The sequence below is a fragment of the Sitodiplosis mosellana genome, unplaced genomic scaffold, assembly GCF_009176505.1.
Source record: "Sitodiplosis mosellana isolate CC-2019 unplaced genomic scaffold, AAFC_SMos_1.0 Smas_scaffold_30, whole genome shotgun sequence".
Taxonomy (NCBI): domain Eukaryota; kingdom Metazoa; phylum Arthropoda; class Insecta; order Diptera; family Cecidomyiidae; genus Sitodiplosis; species Sitodiplosis mosellana.
The window spans coordinates 3,728,021-3,748,662 of NW_022595272.1; the positions used below are offsets into that span (position 1 = coordinate 3,728,021).

The following is a 20,642-nucleotide window of genomic DNA, read 5'->3' on the forward strand; positions in this document are numbered from 1 at the left end:
TCTCTCTCTCTCTCTCTCTCTCTCTCTCTCTCTCTCTCTCTCTCTCTTTACCTCGTTCATTTTTTTTCGGATTTAATGAGTTTCCACTCCAGTTTCTGCAAACACTTCACGGCTCTGTTCTCCGACAGCAACTACACTATCAAAGACCCTCATGGTGAAATATTATTTCACATTTGCGTCATTATTGCATGTTTCTTTACTTTGTTCATTAATATCACGCGTGTTCATGCTTAGAACTTCTTGTTGGCATGCATCAAAATGTTGCCACAACACTGAACTCGCTTGGCGTCTCCCCATTTTTCGGATTCGATCCGCTTTTTTCTTCTTCTCTAAACTGCACATTCGTGAAATGAAAGTGAAGCCACAGACTGTCGCTCTCTTTTTTCATTTCACGAAAGAATAAAAAAAACCACATTGATTTATTCAATGAGTAGTTTCATTCAATTTGCAATGGTTGCTTTGCGTTATTCGTTCAAGCAAGAAAAAAAAATTCTGTAAAATTGTCAAAACTACAATGATTTCAATTTGCTCATTTCATCTGTTGTTCAACGACACGAAAACTTCGGGCGTTTTTTTGTGTGTGCAATTTAATTTCATTCAATTCATTTTTCTTCGTTCGAGATTAAATTCGAAAGTCGATAAACTTTTTCTCAGCATAATTTTGACTTCTCGAATTCCTTGAACAATAACAACAACACAAAAAAAGGTGAACAACAGAACAAAAGTGAACGAAAGAAATCAGAAAGTATAAAATATGATATCCTCGATTTTGTGCTCATCGCCGTTGCCTACATTGTTATTTTCACTTTCACGCTAATCTGCCTGTGTTCAGCTCAACTCAATCATGATTTATTGAGATTAACAAACAAATAAATTAATTCAAGGTACATCGTCTGAAGAAGAAGAAAAAAAAAACACGGAATAATATGCATTTCTCAAAAGACCCTCTTCATTTATTGTGATTGTTTCGATGGTTTCTTTCGTTTTTTTATCTTCTTCATATTTGTTACGCTTGAAATGGAAATGATAAAACTTTGTGAATTTATTTACATCAAAGTAAACAATAAAAAAAAGAAAATTTCCCCGAAACAAATGCATATAAATCGTCGGCAGGAAGAGCAATAGAGCGAAAGGATTCAGTTTTGTATCGGAAAAAGATATGGCGTGAGTAATTTGTGGCACTCGATAATAATAAATAACTTGAAACTTGTGGACCGAAAATGTTCGAACCAACGACAACATTTTCCTTGGTATCAAATGATACATTTGTTTTGTTTCAAACTGTCAAGCGAAACCTTGAATTTTTTCCGAAAAGCAATCAAAACTTTTTCAATATTTGTCCCCGATCTGTCATTTTGAATTTGCATACAAATCAGTCCATCTTTCTCTCTCTCTCTCTCTCTCTCTCTCTCTCTCTCTCTCTCTCTCTCTCTCTCTCTCTCTATCTCCCTATTGGGGAATTAGGTCGATTCGAAATTTAAACTTTTCATTTCCGTTGAACTGATATCGCGCATCAAATCCATCATGTGCACCAAACATCGCAAGAATACTATATTTAAACAGGAGCACAAACGCAAATAATAATCGGATAATGACCTATTCGGAGGAGTTGAAAAGGAAACAGTGGCAACAAATTGGATGATTCGATTTGATAAGCAGCTTAGCGCTTAGTAAGTTCAACGATAGGAGCAAAATTTGATCTAACGCCAATTCGATGAACAAATAAAGTCGATTTAATGAACAAGCCAATTCTAATCTGCATTGAAAGGCCGCATTATTGTCGATTTTGCCCACCAACAATGCCGGAGCACACAAGCAAATCGTTCACTGACCGGTTTTGAGAGTACTTAGAGCGCATGGTGATTATGCAATAATTTGTCGGACCTATGATACACATCATAATTAAGGTTTATCGCTCTATGATTGCAGCTTGACAGCCAATCTAACTGCTAGCATCTGGTAAATTGACTTTGGCCGTAACGCTTATTGTACGGTTGTTGTTGCTGTTGTTGTTGTGTGCATGTTCAATATTGGTGTGTACAATAATAATAAGAGTGCGCGCAACGAAAAGTGCATCCATTTGAGCCTTCTAGTGCTAAAATAAAGCCGCTATTAACAGTATTAGCTTATTGGTGCGTAAACAATGGAGCAGTTTTACAACCAAGCCCGGCCAAGATGTTTCACTCTAATGGCTAAAACTAGTCACCAGTAAAATGCTGAGTTTATTTAATCCCATGCCAAGAGCAATTTATCGGCCTTCCAGCAGCGATTTAACATTGTGATTCCATAAAATTATTTATTGATTATCACTCGATTATTCGATTACACTTCACCTGCACGTTTGTTGCACGATGCCCTATCACTAGCCAAGTATCTGCAGTCATCGTTGTATTCTTATGGGCTTGGAAAAATTGATGATGCCGTAAAAATTGTAAATGTCACTGAACATCTTAACGAAGATCAATTTTCTCCGTTATGCGTTTTCTATACGGCGCAATTTTCGATTGTGGGTCATTCATTTTAATCGTATAAATTTGATTGATGCCCAAACCCCGAAACTTTACATCTTGACGAAAAAATTCAATCAAATAAATTACGTTTTTAACGTTCAATTTTGCACAAGAAGAAAAGGCACGCTGGCCAAAGTGCACATACTTCATCATGGCTCTGGAGAACATGAAGCTGAAGAAAAAAATCAACGCGCAAAATGTACAGAAAAATCAAAAACATTCCATTAAGGCAGGTGTTTTCGTCGGTGTTGTGCCAATTCGAACAAAAAGGCGAAACACGGTGGATAGAAGAGATAAAAAAAATGATGCACCAACACGACGGCATAACTGCAACGACGACGGAAAATAAATCGGACGGCAAAAGTAAATAGTTTTTTTTCTTACTTCTGCTGCTGCCGCTTTTGCTCCATTTGAAACCGAGTTAAAGGCAACACCATGTGCAAGTGTGTCCAGTAAAAGGAGGCGAAAAAAAAATCAGAGGTGCAAAAGCATCACAACAAAGGTAAACTGAACGCAACAAAGAAAAAGACGAACGTTGTATCAAAAGAAACAATCGAAAATAAGCGATGCACAAGTGTTCGGTTCGCAAAAAAAAAAACAGAACAGAAAAAAACTGCAAACAACTTTTGACCGAAGCATTGATGCGACCGCAATAACAGGAAATCATTCTGCCGTTCCACATGCAAAGCGCTGAAGAGAAAAAATCCAACGAAAAATTGAATGCAATGACTTCGAACCAACCAGATTTCAATTGAATTTATGCTGAGCTACATCAATGTGACCATCTCATCGAGGAGGAAGCATCGCTCTCGATGTTCGTTGTCGTAATGGAATCATCTCAAGAGTTTTTCTCGACGAAAACATTTTCGATAACAGTTGTCAATTGATCGCATCTTTGGTTTATATATTTTTTCTTAAAAATAACTTATCAAATTGACTTTGGTTGCTTGAATGCCTCGAGCTCGAATGAGCGCGTATTTTGTCTGGAAGATTCTGTCGACAGCCGATTTGCTCATTTTTACATTTTTTCGCGTTGCGTTTTCGACGGCATTTATTCTCTCTTGAATTTTAAATACCGGTTTTTCTCATTCGTTGAAGAGATCAATGCCAATGATCCGTTGCCAAAGAATAACCACATCCGTGAAATGCGGCTGTAGGTTGAGAAATGATACTTTTCAAATGATAAGTCGATCAGTTTACATCAACGGACGACAATTAAAAAATTACCAACCTCCAAAGCAAGCCATTTTCGCTCAGCTGCTCAGCATTAGTTGAGCTATTATGTTCCTTGTTGCGTCTTCTTCGTCCACGAAGAATCGAATCTAAAAAAAAATGAGAAGATAATTGATATAAAATGTTTAAAGTAAACGAGAAGACAATTTATATAAAATGTTGTGTTATTTGTTGTAGTCGAGGTCCATTCTGGATGGTCAATGTGTTTTGGTGAAGGTTTTCGATTTAACGTCGAAAAATTTACGGTCAGAAAATCCTAATGAGCTGTCGTTCACGCAACGAATAATCTTAATGACAGACTTTCGTCCGTAATTTTCTTTCGTCGAATTTAAAGTTTGCACACACAATGCACACTTTAATGTTGGTGATCGCTGAGGTCGATGGTGTCTTCATTAAACCATGCTTGAGAAAAAAAGGCAGACGATAGTATCGGGCAAAGTGAAATGTTTTATTGCATTAACCTTGTGCGAATGCTACATGTTTGGTTTGTACCAAAGAAAAGAACAGATTTAAATGAATGCTAAAAAAATTGCAATAATCATGGCACATTTGCTCTCATTTGTATCCTATTTGTATGCGCTTGCCTCTGGCGTGAGGCAACAAATGATACCCGGATATCTCCATCGAAACAACATTACACACATTGTAACATAAGACAAATGATTTTGCACCACAAAATTATCCACATAATAAATCGTAATTTGCAGTAATTTTCGGAAACAATCGCTCTCTGCTCTGCATATTGAAACAGAATACGAAACTGCAATTTATTATGCACTCAAAACCGTTGGTGTGTATCAATGACAAAATCAACGCTATTTCATTCGTAATCGGTATGATTTGCGGTTTTGATCAAATTGAATCTTGGAAAACCCAATTTTTTAAACATTCATTCCAAAAACAGCGCGTTCAAAAGCATGCTAAACAACCATTCCGAATGAATCATTTAGCTAACCGTATATTCGATGTGTGTATGCGTGCTGATGTGTTTAACCTTCGGCGCTCTCTATCGCGACAAAACAAAACACACTTTCCAAATCAAAACGGGCTTAGAACGGTCAGAATACGACGTTATATTTAAATGCGTTTTCTGAGATTGGGAAAGCCGCTGACGTTTTTATTCAAAGGGGAAAAAACAAATTTAAACACAAAATTCCGATATTTCAAGTAAATGGTTCAGTTGCTGTCATTTCGTATTCATATCGTGTTGATTTTATTTATACACAGTTTGCGATAACATTGGCCTAGTTCAAGTTCAACACTCCAGCAGCGTGAATGCCGGTTCCATCCAAAAAAAAAAGAATGCGGTCGGGGAGAACAGAAATAAAGAAGTCGAAGAGCAGCAATTGAAGACTCACAGCCAATTAATATTAGCGTTCAGTAGCGAATAAGACGTGACCACCGACACAAGTGTGCTATTGGAAACTTGGTCGTAGACGATTCGAAACGCAGTTAGCAAAAGTTACAGCAAAGTAAATAATTATTTCAGCAAACGTTTACAGTTTATGATTTAAATAAACAGTGAAATTGAGTGTATATGGTGTACAACATGACGGGGCAAGTGATAGTAAATATTATCATTGTTGCATTTGTAATATTGGCGAGTGTTGCGAATGCATTTGCTTATCGATTGGCCATCGACAAGTCAGATGAAAAACCACTAGTCAGCGAGCGATTTTCAATCAATAATGGTGTGGCAAGTACTAATGAAAGTGTGGCGCAGAGAGAAGTCATAAATCATGTACACCATCAACATCAACAGACTATTGGCAATGTTCACATTTTGACCAATATTGATATAGCAAATTTGATAACTATTCTGAATGCCAGTACACCCACCTTCACATCGCACTCGGATGGTCAACCAACTGACGCGACAGCAGTGTCACCGATAACGATGACAACATTGCCAGGTAAATGTTTAAAAAAAATCCATTTACTCTAATCACGATTTCATCCAAGATTTTATCATAAAAGATACCGTTGGGTGTGTGTGTGTGTGTCTATATTTCAATTGAGTATACCTCCATCAAAACGGCTGATTGATATGAAGATTCATATGTTTCGGTAATTAGTGTCCATCATTCATATGTGTATCGATTCATGCATTCGAATTTTGATGAATTAATATTCGAAATTGGACGTTGGGCACATACGCATCGAACACACAAAATAACTAACCAATTTATACGATGGTAGGATCTCGCTCACGCATCCAATGACATAAAAGAGCTCAAATGAATTACAGAATTAGAAGAGAGTTGATGATGAGACGGAGAGGAGTGTGCGCTCGCGAGTGCTTGCTTCGAATAAACCGCTAGCACAAAATCGACACACTAATGGATTTGATTTATTAACCGCTGATGATTTAATGAACGAACGTAATTAATCAATCACAATTACACTAAAGTCAAACACATACGCACGTACATATGCGATTTCGATCGCATCGCCTGTCATCATTGAATAGCATATTGGTTCGTGACTCATATTAGCGATTTGTTTTCTTCAATTCCACTGAATTCATGGATTATTTGTATGTGTGCGTGTGTGTGATTTAATTTGTGACCATTTTTACGTATGACCAAACATCCATGCACCGATTTGATTTGAAAGCCGTACAGAAAAATAAAATCCATATTTATTACTCGACGAACTGAACTGTGTGCATATGGAATGGTATTCATCAGTTGTTGTGTTCGACAGAGAAAAAAAAAAGAAACAAGAAATCAAAGTGACTTGAGAAATGGGATGTACAACATCATCTAAATATCGTTGACTGTGTCAAGAGCGCGTCGCTCGAGTGCTCTTGCTTATTATTTACTGTGTCGTTCATCTGGTAATTCATTACAATAAGTCCGCTTAATCAATAAAGAGGCGATGGCGGTGGATTCAAATCGACGCACCGAAAAAAAAAAACCAACAGCAATGAACGTTCACGCATATATATAGCTAGAAAAAGTGAAAACTCGCCCAATAAATCAATCGATTAATTACCGGTTCCATACATTCCATTGCATCATACTTCACTTCGTCGCTTATGCGTCGCACATTCGGTCGCTCGGTGCGTGTCTTGAATAGGGAGAGAGAGACTGCTTTCATCATTCCATTTTGCCCAATTCATTAGCAAATAACAACGATTTGTTAGACTCAAAAGAAGAGAAAGAAGAAAAAAAAATCACGGAGAGAATTCTTTTTTCATTCAATTTACTCATTGATTGTGGTTGTTGGTTGTTAAAGTCATTGCCATGAGCTTGGTTTCTGTCCGCCCATTTTTTACGCATGTAATCAATACTAAAATTATTCTCCTTTTTACACACAAACTACCTGATAAATTGAATTTTCGGAATTTGTATACAGAAATGATTTGAAGTTAACCAGAGTTATTTTTGTTTTTGTAATTTTAGGCTCGACCATAGATTCCACTTGGAATCCGAATCGCGATGATATTGCATCGACAGTTGATGAACGTCAGCAATTTAAGCGTCTCGAACGTAACCGAGGAATTGACTCGAAACCCTTTAAATTCCCCACAATGAACGATTACGTTCGACAAATTCGTTGGCCAACCGAACGACACTCGGTACATGCAATCGATTCCGAGCCAGCAGCAGCAGTTAATCGAGATCAGTCAATTGTTTTTTTCCCGAGGTCCGAATCGACGATGCTAGAAAATACCGATATGAAACCGATCACAGTCCAATCGAACGAAATAAATGATGAACCATTGCTGCCAAATTCAGTGAATAGTTCAGTATTCGTTGTAAACCAAACGGCCATCGACAATGGACTCGAACCCTTCGTGTACGTCAATGATGATGGTGTGTTTCAAGTGAAATATGTACCCAAAGGTGAAAATGTATCGCAATCGAACGACAATCGACAGCATTCAAATGAGCCGAGCTTAGCATCAATTAATAAAACCGAAGAAACTGCAATTATTTCTAATGACAATCGACAAATTCCACGGGATCATCGCATTTCGACCGAAGCAAACAATGAGCGCCCAGCAACAACAATCGATCCCATTCACGATGTTTCGCCGATAAATAACACCGAAATGATATTTCAATGGACTGAAGCACAAAAAGACTCAACCGAGCAACAAAAGCAGCAGCAACCGCCGGCAACGTCGTCGCCGCCATCGTCATCAGACGAAAAGCAACCGAGACTATTCAATGGCCATCCAATATTTGCTTAAAATTTAAATAATGTAATGTAAAACATACCACGTTTGTATTTCGGTATGAATGTAGGCGATGCCGCCCCACCAATTAATTGGAATTGATTCTTCCATTCTTCATCATCATCACAACACATCAATTGTGCAATATTAACAACGGACACATAAAAAACGAACATTCACAACCGCTTGTTGGTTTCTTTTCAGTATTTCATTTAGACATATATTTTTTTTTTCTATTCATCGTCTGCCGTCGTGCCGGTTTGTATACGTCAAAATATGTGCACACATTGTTAAATGCCATTTAATTTATTCATTCGATTTAATTATGAGATGCTCACCAATAAATTGCCATGAACACGGTCTTGCGGTCGTTAATTTATTCAAATTGAATGTAGTGAATAAATCGTAATTATTTTCAAATCGAAACAAGTGTCGATTCGTTGTTGTTTCTTCTTCTATGGCCACCAGACACCGTTAAGCCATCTTCTTCAATCGTAAAAAGTGACACCGATTTCGGCTATTTTTTTTATATAATCGGAAAATTCGTTGTATAAACGGAATTCTATTTTCGAATAGATCTTGTTTTTTTTTTCCTCCAATGTCAACATTCTTCGGTCCAGTTTCGTTCGACATAACCTTGGGCTTTCAAATTAAACCGCATCAAATTTACCGTACAACGGTAAATTTATGGTAAACGTTTGATTTTAATAACATTTTTTGTATTCGTTTTTTTTTTTAAAGACATTGGAGAGAAAAAAAAACACATATCTTCTAATGAATATTTATTCCGAGGTATTTTCAGCTCTTTAGGAAAGAATATGCATGAATTCGCTTTTAATTTGTCCCATTGAATAATTAAACGATTTTTTTTTCTGTCGATTTCGAAAATGAGTTTCATCGGAAAGGTTTTCATGAATGTAAAAACGTCAACCACAAATCGGACATTAGAACACATTGCATGGTGTTGGTCATTGACAAAAAAGCGGTGTTTGAGTGTATGTGTGTGTGTGTGTGAATGATTTGAACAAGTTTTTGTAAGAATTGTGCTGGCCATTTACACCGATCCATTTGTCACATCACAGCTGATTTCACTGGACAAAAATATTCCTCAACACGTAACCATGCAGTCTGAAATGGAACGGTCACATCACGCAACGAGTCCACTGGCTGTTGAAATATTCGCTAGTGTATATTTACTCAGCAGGTCATAGTTTGCACAGGATTCCATCCATTAGTTTTCACAACTGCAAATGCAAAAATTGCATGCCTTATTTGGAAGGGTGAATTCCCCGAAAACTGCTTAAATAATGGTTTGTTATCAATGTTTCATCACTTCCGAAAGCATAACTGGATTCAAATTTATAATTAGACTATTTCGCAAAAATTGGAACATATATATTCATTCTATTGTATAACAAAAACTGACAAATATCCTCATAAACTTGCTAATGAGATAGAATGAGTGTAGATTATTATTCCAGCAACAGTGTTGCACTTTGCACAATGCTGAAAATAACATTTTCACTGATAGAACGATCGAAAAATGCGATGTAAAATGAAATATTGTTGTAAAATTCACATATGGAAAAAAGTTTGCCCTTCATCACAATGAATGCATCAACAGTAAAAATAGCGTTGCTTCGTAGTGACACGTGAATATTTGGAAACAATTTTATAGTTTGATTTGTTCATTACACGAACATAAATAAAACATCCACAAATTGAGTTTGTTATTTCGATCGGTGCGGCGCACACACGCCCCAAAACCCGTTAAAACCGAAATTTCTAGTTGTTACTAACAAAGTTTTGAATCGCTCAAAATTGATTTTTAAAGTGCTATAAATTTTTTATAGATTGAAACCAGTTAAAAATGTTGAAATAATCACAAGTTTTTCTTTTTCGTCGATATTCATCGAATGTAGAAATCCCGATATATATATATATATCGTGGCAATTGTTTGCATATTATAAATCATCAATGCATGATAATGGATTTTCTCGTTGTAATCGACATAAAGGAGCGCTTATCTCTTATGATTATATGAATCCATTATTCGATCGATAGAACGCAAATTGAAACTTGTACGATGCGATTGCATTGAATTGAGAAGCACTAGAATCAAAGTCTAAGCCTGCATATGGGTTTATGTTTTAGCTTCGTATTTTATGCATGTTTCTAAATCTATGGAGAATCAAAAGTGACACAATAACACTTTTTTCTTCCGCAGTTGCACATATCATCATTCTTTATCGTCCACATGATTTTATATGCATATCTATATTTAAAAGTTTATCTCTGTGGAATGAATCAATTTCCTGCAGACTGAGAGAGGGAGAGAAAAAAGAAAAGACAAGCGGAAAAATAAGCGTAGCCAATATCTTGAGATATGGATCCATCGACGACAAATACACGGTTTACGTGAACCTGAGATGATCGGATTGTGTATATGCGTGTGCGTGTATCGAATGCATCGCCGTATCGTTGCATTGATCTACATCAAGAAAATAGCGATAGATTACAACAAAACGTGTATCATTAATAATGCGTGTAATTAGCATAAACGACACTCTAACCCCGTCACAGAGAATCTAAAGCGACAACCGTCGACGAAGAAAGGCAACCGTGTACACGTACGATCATATCACAGTCGCAGTCAAAGTCACACAAATACATGCAACATAAGCAGCTAATCTCGTTCGTATGAAATATGCATATGCGCTAGATGACAGTCAAAGATTAAGTCTTGCCGCCGAGATTGATGTGAATATCAAACTCAATGAATGGCTTTAAATTGTGCGTTCGCATTAGCGATGGAATATATATATATGATTTTTCCCGAAAAGCGGCCCCCACGTGCATTGGCAAGCACAATTCTGAAAAACGCAAAAAAAAACAACCACATATTTTGACATTGAAAATATTTGAGAGCATTTTAGGATGGATGGATGGAAATTCTACACGAGTCAAAGTACGAAACAGAAAAAGAGAAGAAGAAAATGGTATTGCGTTTCAAGACATGCAAGCCGCTCTCGAATTTAGCTTTTGCATGAAATATTATGCTGCATACATAATTCATCATTCAGCCGACTGTTTTGTGTGAGACTTATACTATGCTCGAATAATCATCCATTGAAATTTGAATTTAAACCGCGTTGATTAAAGTTATACATGTCACACTATTTTTTGTTGTCGTTGTTGCCTTTTATTCTCTCTATTTATTACATAAAAGGCATTTATGTGAAGAGAAGCGAATAAGCGCTGATTCATGAATCAAACACATAAGACTCTTGACTCTTTGCAACGGGGAATTAACTTTTATTATCGTTTGTACTGAAATTGTCATTTAACATAGAGACAAAAAACGATCCAGTTAATTATGTCAATCTGATTTAAACTAGCAAATAAAAGTGTTTTTGGATTGAGGCAATACGGTTTAACCGACTTTATTCATGTTTGCAATGTAGATTATGTTGATAAGGATTAATTTGAGTCAATTGTTCCGAAATGACATATTAGAGATATTACCTATCGATCAAACTAAAAATAAAAATATTATGTAATCAACGTAGCTTCTACGGATTACTGTCACTGATACTAACGCCTCTACCAATTGGAGCCATCGGGCACAGAAATTTCAAGTGAAATTCCAAATAAAACTTCAAATGAACTCACATTTGTTCCATTTTCGCCGACCTTTCCCACTTAATTCACTTTGCATTGAAAATTCTTTTCACAAGAATAGCCACACTCATTATTAATGCGCAACCTTCTGCCTAACCTCGTTAGCCGAATCCTTTTATTTTTCTGTGCGAGAGTAAAAGTTTGAATGTAAAATGTCGGTGTTGAGCATTTGAATGTGTTGATAGCGCGGCGTCAATGGCAAAAAGTGTGCTGAAATCATGGTGAGAATCTAAATCAAATCATCGAAGCAACAGAGAGGCAAACGAAAAGATTTATATTTATGTCAGTTTTTGCACATTATCATTGTAAATTTGTCTCGATTTCAGTTGCCGACCAAAAAAAAGCGAAGCCTAACCAAAACTGCGCCACTTTGTTCTACTTCATGCACTTTCTTTTCCTCGCGCGATTCAACGTATTTTTCGTGTTTTTTTTTCTGTTTGCACTTCTAGTCGAACGTATTTTTCTACATTTAATGCCGAATGTCTTTTCGCGCCGGCACTCGAATCGCAACACGTGCCCTTTCGGGACACTCTCCGATTCATTCAAATTGTGAGTATTTGCAGACGGCATGGAAAAACATAAAGAGAGAAAGAAAAACATCAGATGCTCAACACGAGAGAATGACTTGTGAAGAATGCGAAGACAAATTAGTCAACAGAAAAAACAAACGAAGCCAAAAGTAAAATAAAAAGTTGGGATAAAAAGTGAGCGCGTCGTCGGTCCTCACACCAATTGCCGAACCGAGAGAATGTACAAAGCTGAATGTTAATTGCAAGCAGAATTTCCATCGAAGATTCTTCCATTCAAAAGCAGTCAACATTAGGGTCCATTACCAGACACATTCACTCGTGCCTGCGCTCCATTGAAAGGTTCAGGCAAAAGAACATAATTGTAATTACAAACAAAACAGAAAGAATTTTTTTTTCTTGTACGGCTATCACATCATCCCCAACGACCAATAATCGTGTTTCAGTTTCACTTGAATACAATTCAAATAAATTGACGGTTTCGCTTTCGAAATTTATGTACTCGGCTACTTTTAGGATATACAGCAGGGGAAGCGATTAAATTCTATTTAGGAATATTTCAAATGGTTTATTTCTTTCATTCCATCGGGCAATTTGCACCATTTAAGGCGCGAACAACCGAAAAAAAACAAGGAAAAAATTGTAATAATTTTCCAAAGATTCAAGTTCAACATGCCATAAATTTTGGATTTGACTTGATGTTATGGAATATTCAAAACGGAGAAGCAAAATGTAAACGTTTATTGATATTCAAACACACCCATCCGAATCAATAACATAAGACAAATGACGCAAAGTTTGAACGCGAAAGAAGACGAAGAGAAATATCATCATCGTCATTGTTTCCATTTCACTTAATTTATGGTATTGCTTTCGTTTGTTAGGCATTTTGCATGTTCGGGTGTCATGCGACACTATACATAAATATTTCATGTGGTTCAATTAAGTGTGGCGTTTCCACTCGTTTTAAGCGTTTTGTTGTGATCAACATACGCGCATGTGTGTTGATAATGTTTTTCGGTTATCGGTCTTTCTCTTATATTTTTTTTATATCGAAAATTTATTCCTTGACACCATTAAAATCAAGCGTCGATGTTCATCGAATGTCTTGATTCGATCGGAAAGTTTATAAACTTTGTATATACAAGCCCACATCACCTACTCTCACTCTCAACATTTTCGATTTTAGACAACTTACGGCTCAGATTCTAAGATTTGGGTTGAAACGATTAGATTCAAGAGTGAATTGAAATTCAATCGATTAGGTACAACCACGCTATTGGCTTCTACCAGATAAAATTTCCTGATAAAGTGTTAATGATTCATAATGAACGGTCAAAATTAATAAATATCGGTGGATGTGAGCATGATCTCATTGATAAAAAATGTGCGAGTATGTGATTATGCGCGTGGTGTCTATTTTGGAACTAAATATGGCCATAAATTTGGATTTTCACCGATTTCATAATCGACAACAAAACAAACATTGTTAAAAGATTTAGTGAAATTAAATAACACACGCATTTATAATTGGTCTGAACGATTTGACAACGACCGTTTGCTCGAACGAAATGAAGAAGAAAAAAACACACTTTGCCCAATCGGTTTAAATCATCTTTTGACGTGGATCATTGAAAATCATTTTTTATGCATGCGTTTTAGCGTATGGATTAACAAATTTTTGTGCGAAATGAACTTATTACTCTTTTGAAAAATCAACAAGTCAGATTATTCGCGTTGTGTTGTATCAAGATGTCGATTTGAATCCACTTTGTCTTTTGTCTCACTTCGTATGATTTGAGCAGCACCAACAAAAAAATACCTACAAAATTTACATTGTTTCGCATTAATTGGGCTATTAGCTAAGCCACATGGTTGGTTATTATTATCTATACATATATTATCAACGAATGCAATAAAATGCTTGCCCAAAATCAAAATTTATATATAAATTATAAGGTGAAAAAAATTGGCATTTTACAAAGTCTGCCAAAATATTTCGGTCGATTTGAATAACTTTGATGAGAAAAAGCACTTTAGTTTTGGCCTTTCCGCAACAAAAAAAACACGCGCATATACCCATCAAATGTTTATCAATGGGCATTGACGGATATTTATTACTTGGCTGGCTGTTTGTGACAAACGCACCTTTTTTATGTGTATGTGTTTATGGCACAGCATAGCATAATTAAATACACAGGTTTTGATTTAATTACGGCGGTGATCGATTTTATTTCTGATTTTCAAGATAACATCCCATTTTATTGGCTGAGCCGAGATTCGAATAGAATTTGAAATTTATTCAAGATTTTATCAAACAATCAAACGGATGATGTAAATAACTTCGAATGCCCATTTCAACCGATCGATAAATCGTGCTTGATTACGAATCAGGAACAAAAATTTTTCGTTTCTTCGTTTCGTTCATCAAAAATAGAGTTTAATGAAAACATTCCGCACTTTTTACTATCATGAAGTGTTACAAAGCTAATTCAATTTAATGACTGATAAGCAAACCTTGGGATGGAAATAAAAAAAAAATATTTATTTCGGACATTTTATTTCAATGGACAACTTGATTTAGAAACAGACGTCGTGTCGATTTGATTCGAAATGCTTTTAATTGATGCCCTAAAAACCGAATTTCAATGTGAAAAACAAAAACGTTTTTTTTGGGAGAAATAATAAAATAAAACTTTAGATCAGAGATTACGTGGGCATTCGGTCTTTTTTCTATGAATTCTTTCTATTTTGATTTAAATTGAAAAATTTCATTCAGAATTTGTTTTCAATTGCTAAAATGAACACTGAACAAAACGCAGTCTATGCAGAGATAGCGATCAATGAGTGAGATATGATTAATAGTGTGTGTTTGTATGTGCTGCTTGTCTATCATGCGACACTCTTTCCTTAAGATGTGATTTATTTACTGAAGCACGAGACATGAGTAGCAGATGTCGAAAAACTCTCAATACACATTGAATGGTCTTAATTGTGTGATGTGGGTGGTATTCACCGACAGATGATTTCCAATTGACACGTGACGTTCTTCTTAAATCCGAAATAATAAAATATTTGATTACATTTGACAGCGCGTAAAAAAAACGTCGAGTGCAAACAAATCAAAGGATGTTTCGGACGTCAAGATGGTACCAGCATCATCATTATCAACAGTAGCAGCACAATGCTCCAAGTTCTTATTGCCAAACCTAAATAATGCAAACCATTCAACTGCACAGCAAAAAAAAATATGAAAAGCGAGTGAATGTCTTGTTCCAAATACAATTTTTTTTCTTGTTAACGAAGCGTTTGCACATCCGTTTGATATCAACACCATCAGGAATAACATCACTTACAATGCAGAATCGATATTGTAATCGAACATAATTTTATTACCCAGAGAACCTGAAAAGAAAGAAAATACTTATCGGACACGCTCCTATCCTAAATATTTTACATCCGAAACCTGAAAAGAAAAAAAAAGAACGATATTGATACAGCATTATGAACAATTCAACAGATGCTGCCACCCAACCACCCACCAGACCCTGCCAAATACCTGAAAAGAGAGAGAAAAATAAAATTAGTAAAAGTTATAAGTAAAACCTAACACTTACCAAAAAAGCTGAAAATAAAAACTTATTAAATAAAGAAAAATATACATCAAATAAAATAAAACTAAACTTATTCGTGCAATGTATATATAGCAATATATTATTACTCTTCGAGTGTGATGCTACATCAATAGATTGTAGTTGTTAAATAAAAATTGCGAATGGGTTTTCAAGGTAGTCAACTCAAAATAGTCAGTATCAGACATCGAACGAACAACACCGGGGCTTCCATGATTCGTGAAAGAAATAAATCGGTTGGGCGGTTCAAACTGTAATTGAAATAAAACCTGGCATCTCAAGTGTTCTTGCATTTGCACCCAGCACGACATCGATAACTTTATCTCTTTCTCTATCACTGGTTGTTCTGGCATCCATTTGCATGTAAGTATCTAAAGTGCAGTCAGCAAACATGGATAACAACGGAATAACAGTATGTCGAAGAATCGAGAATCGTCTCGCCACTGTTTGACTATGATAATTTGGACAAATTTCCTTTTTGGCAATGGCGGCACCAATGGCATGAATTCCGAACAAACAAAGTATTTGCATGAAATATTCACGCAAGCCAGGTTTGTGTATACCCAATGACAAAATCGAGGGACATCGACAATGTCCTTTTTTCCCCTCGTTTTCCACATTTATCGCTTTCTTTCTCTCTCCAGAGCAAAACCAAAAATGTTTGATAATTTCGATGTGCGTGAAGTGAGTCACATAAATTTTTAATCGCATCAACATGGAAATTCGACCAAAGTTCACCTCATGCCTTCATTTATCAATGTTTCAATGTTTATTTTTTTCGTATCCACTTCCGACGCACAGCACACACACATATGCACTCGATCCAAAAGGAAATTATTGAAAATTTGTCTTCAATCTTCGGCATGTTAATTACGATGTCGTGCTGCTGTCACTATCGCGCTTTCGATTAGTTCGTAAATAGAGCGGTTTTCAGCCTAGTGGCTGCCCCACACATACGATCAAGCCAATGAACCTATATAGAGAGAGAGGATAGCCGAATGTTTATTGCATGCATTACAGCGATTTATTTCTCTCTAGATTCCAATATGATGTGATTTAATGCGTAAAGTGCGCGCACATCGGTGTTTATCGTTGGCCCGCTGAAAGACACAAACACACACACACACACATGACAAACAAATCAAACAATATATATGAACACCACGATATGTGTCGCGCACGGCGTACATCTGAACCAGTCATGTTTAATGAAACGTCGGACCGTGTTGTGTGAGCGACAGAATGAGATGGAGAGAGAAAGAGAGAGCAAGCGATGGAACAAACAAACGAATATAAAAAAACTATGTAAAGATAAACATACACATGCGAACACGAATGTGTGTTTAAATTACAAATGCACTTTTTTCGTGCTCCTGACAATGCACGTCCGATATATGGAAATGGATATGGTTCAATATGGATATAGTTGTTCGTTTTCTGCCTATACTACAACATGAGTACGTGCGCGCAAACTGCATTTCAAACTGCACTCGGTCGTTCGAAGCCGTGTGTGCATATTTCCATTTTTCGAGAGCGTTCTTGTTGTTGTTGCTGCTGCTGCTGCTGCTACTGCTGTTGTTTTCGTTTGGTTCCTTTGTAATTGATGCTTTTGCCGCTTCAGACCATTCATTCAAGACCTTCGTTGACACAGTCACTGAGAGTGTGTGTTTGTTTTTTGTTTTCAGTCAATGCTGCCGTGCCGAGTGTTCATTCGGGGAAAAAATGGTGCATATTACAGTTCATTGACTGCTGCAATGTGCAATATACCCGACTACCGATTCTGGTGAATTTTCTTCTTACGACGGTCTAACGGCACATTTGGATTATGCTACGTCTGGATTGGCATTCTAAGTAGTCGTGTTGAATTCTCTAGAAAATTTGTCAGATCGTTTTCTCGAAACTAATGCATGGTCTTAAAAACGGCCTAAAGTTATTACCATATTCTTCCGATCGCCTCACCGAACTTTCCATTTCCCTTTTCTCGTTGTGTTTGTGTGCATCCACTCGTTCATTCATTAATCACATGCAAGCATCATTGAATCACGGCGATTTCATTCATTGCAAACAGTTGGAAAGAGTCACAACGTGCCGCTTAACGAACGATTTTGAATGGAACAGCCGTCGGGGATATTTAAATTTTGTTTTGTTTCTTCCGTAAATTGGTGATTTAACCGTATTGTTTGTATGTAATTACTCGATTTCTTTCCGCTTTTCAAGATGTGTGTGTGTGTGGCGTTTTTTTCTTCTTGTGTTTGAAACTGTCTCAATATGTATACATCAATTTTACCAAGCGGATCACATTTTCGAGTGCACCATTACTATTTTTAGTGATCCTGTCAAAGACCGAAGAGAGCGAAAGAATGAGCGGCGCATAGCAACAGAAGTAGAAGTAGCAAATGAAAACCATTTCTGACTCGTCATTTCCATGTTGGTGCAGCATTTCATCGCACACTCAAACGCAATAAAAAAAAACCCTGTACGAGTGTACGGCGAGTGCGTGTACCTTCACACATATGTTCCGATCTATTAGACGAAAAAAAAGATAGAGGAAAAGCAAAAAAAAACGAAACATGTCCAATTTTTTTGTGTCGTACTGTGCGGTACTTTTGTTTATTTTTCATTTCTTTCGCTTTGGATCTATCTCTCTCTCTCTCTCTCTCTCTCTCTTTTTATCACATTTCTTCATTTGGCTTTGTTTTTTCTTTCATTTCGATTGAGATCTCCAAAGTCGGTACGTTTCAGGGTCTAGCCTCTTTTTGCAGGCGCTTGATGAATTTATTTTTGGTTGCATACAATCTAAAAATACACTGATGCGTCATTACCCATTTCCAATGTTAATGCACTTGGAACATATGTGCCTAGCCATACCTACCGTATACAATTACACTTCGCGTTCATTACTCACGCTTTTTTTTCTACTTCTGTCGCTCTCTCTCTCTCTCTCTCTGCCTATCTCTTCTAAAAAGGAAATTGTAATTTCTAACGATTGCATTGATAAATGAAATTATAATGGGTCGCCGAAGACGATGTTTTGTGATATGCTCATCGCTCGCATTACATGCATTTTTTTTTCCTTTGGTGCCTTTGTTGTTTCGTTTTATGCTGAAAGGGAAATGCGATAAAAAAATAAACATTTCTTTTTTCTTGTAAGTTCTTTGGTGTTCTTGACACCAATATTGATTTCATCTGGTAACAATGGCTATCGTCATACATTTTGTCCTCAGGCCATTATCGCTTCCGAATGCTCGTGCATTTTTCTTTTCATTCGGTCGTTCTCAAATTATTTCTCTGCCAGTGATATGCATTTCGTGGCTCGACTTTTCCAACAACGTGATTCTCGGTTAATTTTAGATTGAGTCACAGAACTGACTACAATGAAACTTCTTCTTTGATGGTTCGCATGCAGTTGGATTTAATTGAGTTGGTTTCTATTCCGTTTGGTACATCGATTTTAAATGCATTGTCCAATCAAAATGCGAAACAAAGAAAAATTTATCGACCACTTGAGAGTTTCTTTGATCTTTCTGTCGTATCATGGAATGACCTTTTTTTTGCTGGTCGGTCGATGAGATCGAACTCAGCCAGCATCAACTTGAACACCATTGCGAATGCTTAATCTATGTCTACAATTGCGAATTTGGCAATTTATTGTTTCTCAACTGTGGAAATTCGGGTTCGACGCGATATTGATGCGGAATGAATGGCTTGTCCGCTTGAAAAGGTCAGATATTGTGTGTGCGGTTGTGTTGCACAAGCCCGAATCAAATTACCGAACCACTCGGACAAATTTATACATATTTTACTGGATTCAAACGCGTCGCTACCCTTAAAAAAGCACTCACACAATTTTAAGGACTGCTCACTCAATATGCTCGCGTTCACTTGATGGCCATTACACTGCGATATTACCATCGTATTATACGATTAAAGCAAGAAATCCAGACGCTGTTGTGCGATCCGGTCTCCGGTCTTCGGTCTCATTCTCGCACATTCTACGCGCTACTGTATCTGGTGTGCCAAAGTGTGCTTACTGCTCAACCATTCGCTTTTAACGCTTTACAATGTTTTGGCTCGCATGGAATGGCATAAAACCATTATCTACGGCTACGGCATTAATTATTCACTTTCATAAAAGTGAAAAGCACGTCGGTGTTTGTTTTTTGAACTGTTTGGTTCGTGTGCGATTTTTTTTTTCGACGACTTGTCGAAAAATTACAGGCATCCGCAAGAGAGTGTGAATGCGAGCAACAGTGGCCGTAAAAATATTTGGTTCGTTATAAAAATTCTATGCGTTCTTGTACATATTTCGTTGTTGTTGTGTTTTGTGCGCGTTCGCCATTTTCAGCATGTGTATGGACACCACCATTCATTTGGTTGAGAGTCGTTGCATACCACGACGTGTGTGTGCGCGGAGTGCGTGTACATTAAGATTTCATTTGTGCTTGTCTCCATTTCATTTCGAAAAGGTAATTGCTGTTCATGGTTTGTATGCATGTAGTCGACGAACCATCGTCGAACGAACGAACGAACGAAAAAAAAATAATAAGCTACACTGGGTTGGGCACTTTCATACAGCAAATTTACACAGTTATCGCGCTAGTAAATATTTCGTCGAAGGTATTTAGTTTTCGGTCAGTGTTTGCTGTTTATTTTATCATTGGCTTTATCATTTTTCGCTCCATTATTTTGCTATCTCTAATGCACAACGATTTTACCAGTCAGAACATACATGGAAATGGCCTCTCCAAATTATATACGGTCAGAATATTTCACTTTTCAAATCCTTTGCTCCTAATTAATATTCATAAAATAATATTCTATATTAGTTTTTGGACTTGGTCACATCTAACACAAGAATCCTATTTCAAGCGA

The 20,642-nt window shown here is 36.7% G+C and overlaps 1 protein-coding gene across 1 annotated transcript; it reads left to right on the plus strand.

Moving 5' to 3' along the window:
* The first annotated feature begins 4,919 nt into the window (after positions 1-4,919).
* Positions 4,920-8,353, plus strand: LOC129568983 (uncharacterized). Its single transcript, XM_055447335.1, has 2 exons — positions 4,920-5,656; positions 7,151-8,353. Exons 1-2 carry the CDS (start codon positions 5,281-5,283, stop codon positions 7,942-7,944), a joined length of 1,170 nt encoding a protein of 389 aa, XP_055303310.1. The 5' UTR covers positions 4,920-5,280; the 3' UTR covers positions 7,945-8,353.
* The last annotated feature ends 12,289 nt before the right edge of the window (positions 8,354-20,642 follow it).